The 715-nt window shown below is 37.9% G+C and overlaps 1 protein-coding gene across 1 annotated transcript in view; it reads left to right on the top strand.

The window, feature by feature from the left end:
* Positions 1-715, top strand: part of LOC103607095 (inaD-like protein) — a gene marked incomplete at its 5' end in the record, with an annotated part of 97754 nt that overhangs the window by 91169 nt on the left and 5870 nt on the right. Inside the window, one exon of the mRNA XM_008591646.1 lies at positions 649-686. Within this exon, the coding sequence (XP_008589868.1) occupies positions 649-686 (38 nt within the window). The remainder of the gene's footprint in view (positions 1-648; positions 687-715) is intronic.

Here is a 715-nt window from a genome sequence, read left to right as displayed (position 1 = left end):
TGGCCTAAAATAAGCATTTTTTAAAAAGTCTTTTTATCTTTAATTTAAAAATCTTTGCACTTGACTCCATGAGTTGCAAGCTTTCTGAAAGGTCTGTTCTGAAGAAAGGAGAGCCATAGAGATTCCTTTTTAGAATATGCCTTTAATGGTACACAAATCACATGAAAACAGAAAAGCAGAAAGCTAAAGTACATCATAAAGTAAAACTGTTTACAAAGAGAAAATTGATAAATTGCAGGTCACTGAAGGAAGGACAGAAGAGCATATACCATAGGGGGCAGGACAAGGGGTCTTTGAAGTCTTTCGCTGGGTGGAGGGTTATCTTTGATTAAGGCAGAAAAATGTACAGTGGAACACAAATGGCTCATCCTCCAAGTGTTTAATCACCATGTTCCAGGCAGCTGCTGCTATAGTCCATCAGCTTTAGTTAGACCAAACAATTATGGCCCCATCTATCTCAAACAGAGACCACATCTTTAGAATAGAGGACCTAGCCCCTGATGACTTGGACACCAGTTGGGATGCCTGCTTGCTTCAGGATCCTCTCTTGAAAGGCCTAGGAAATGATACCATTTTCATGGGACAGTATTATATCCTATGTTATCTCTTAATTTAAAAAAGTGAATTGTGTTGCTTTTTTATTTGTAGGCACAGATATGGGACCAAGGACTGTTGAGATAATCAGGGTAAGTCAGTTATTTTGCTTTTTTTTTTT

This window comes from Galeopterus variegatus, unplaced genomic scaffold (assembly GCF_000696425.1).
Source record: "Galeopterus variegatus unplaced genomic scaffold, G_variegatus-3.0.2 Scaffold7115, whole genome shotgun sequence".
NCBI classification, from domain to species: domain Eukaryota; kingdom Metazoa; phylum Chordata; class Mammalia; order Dermoptera; family Cynocephalidae; genus Galeopterus; species Galeopterus variegatus.
Note: the sequence above shows the minus strand (reverse complement) of the source record. Positions and strands in the feature narration are given on the sequence as shown.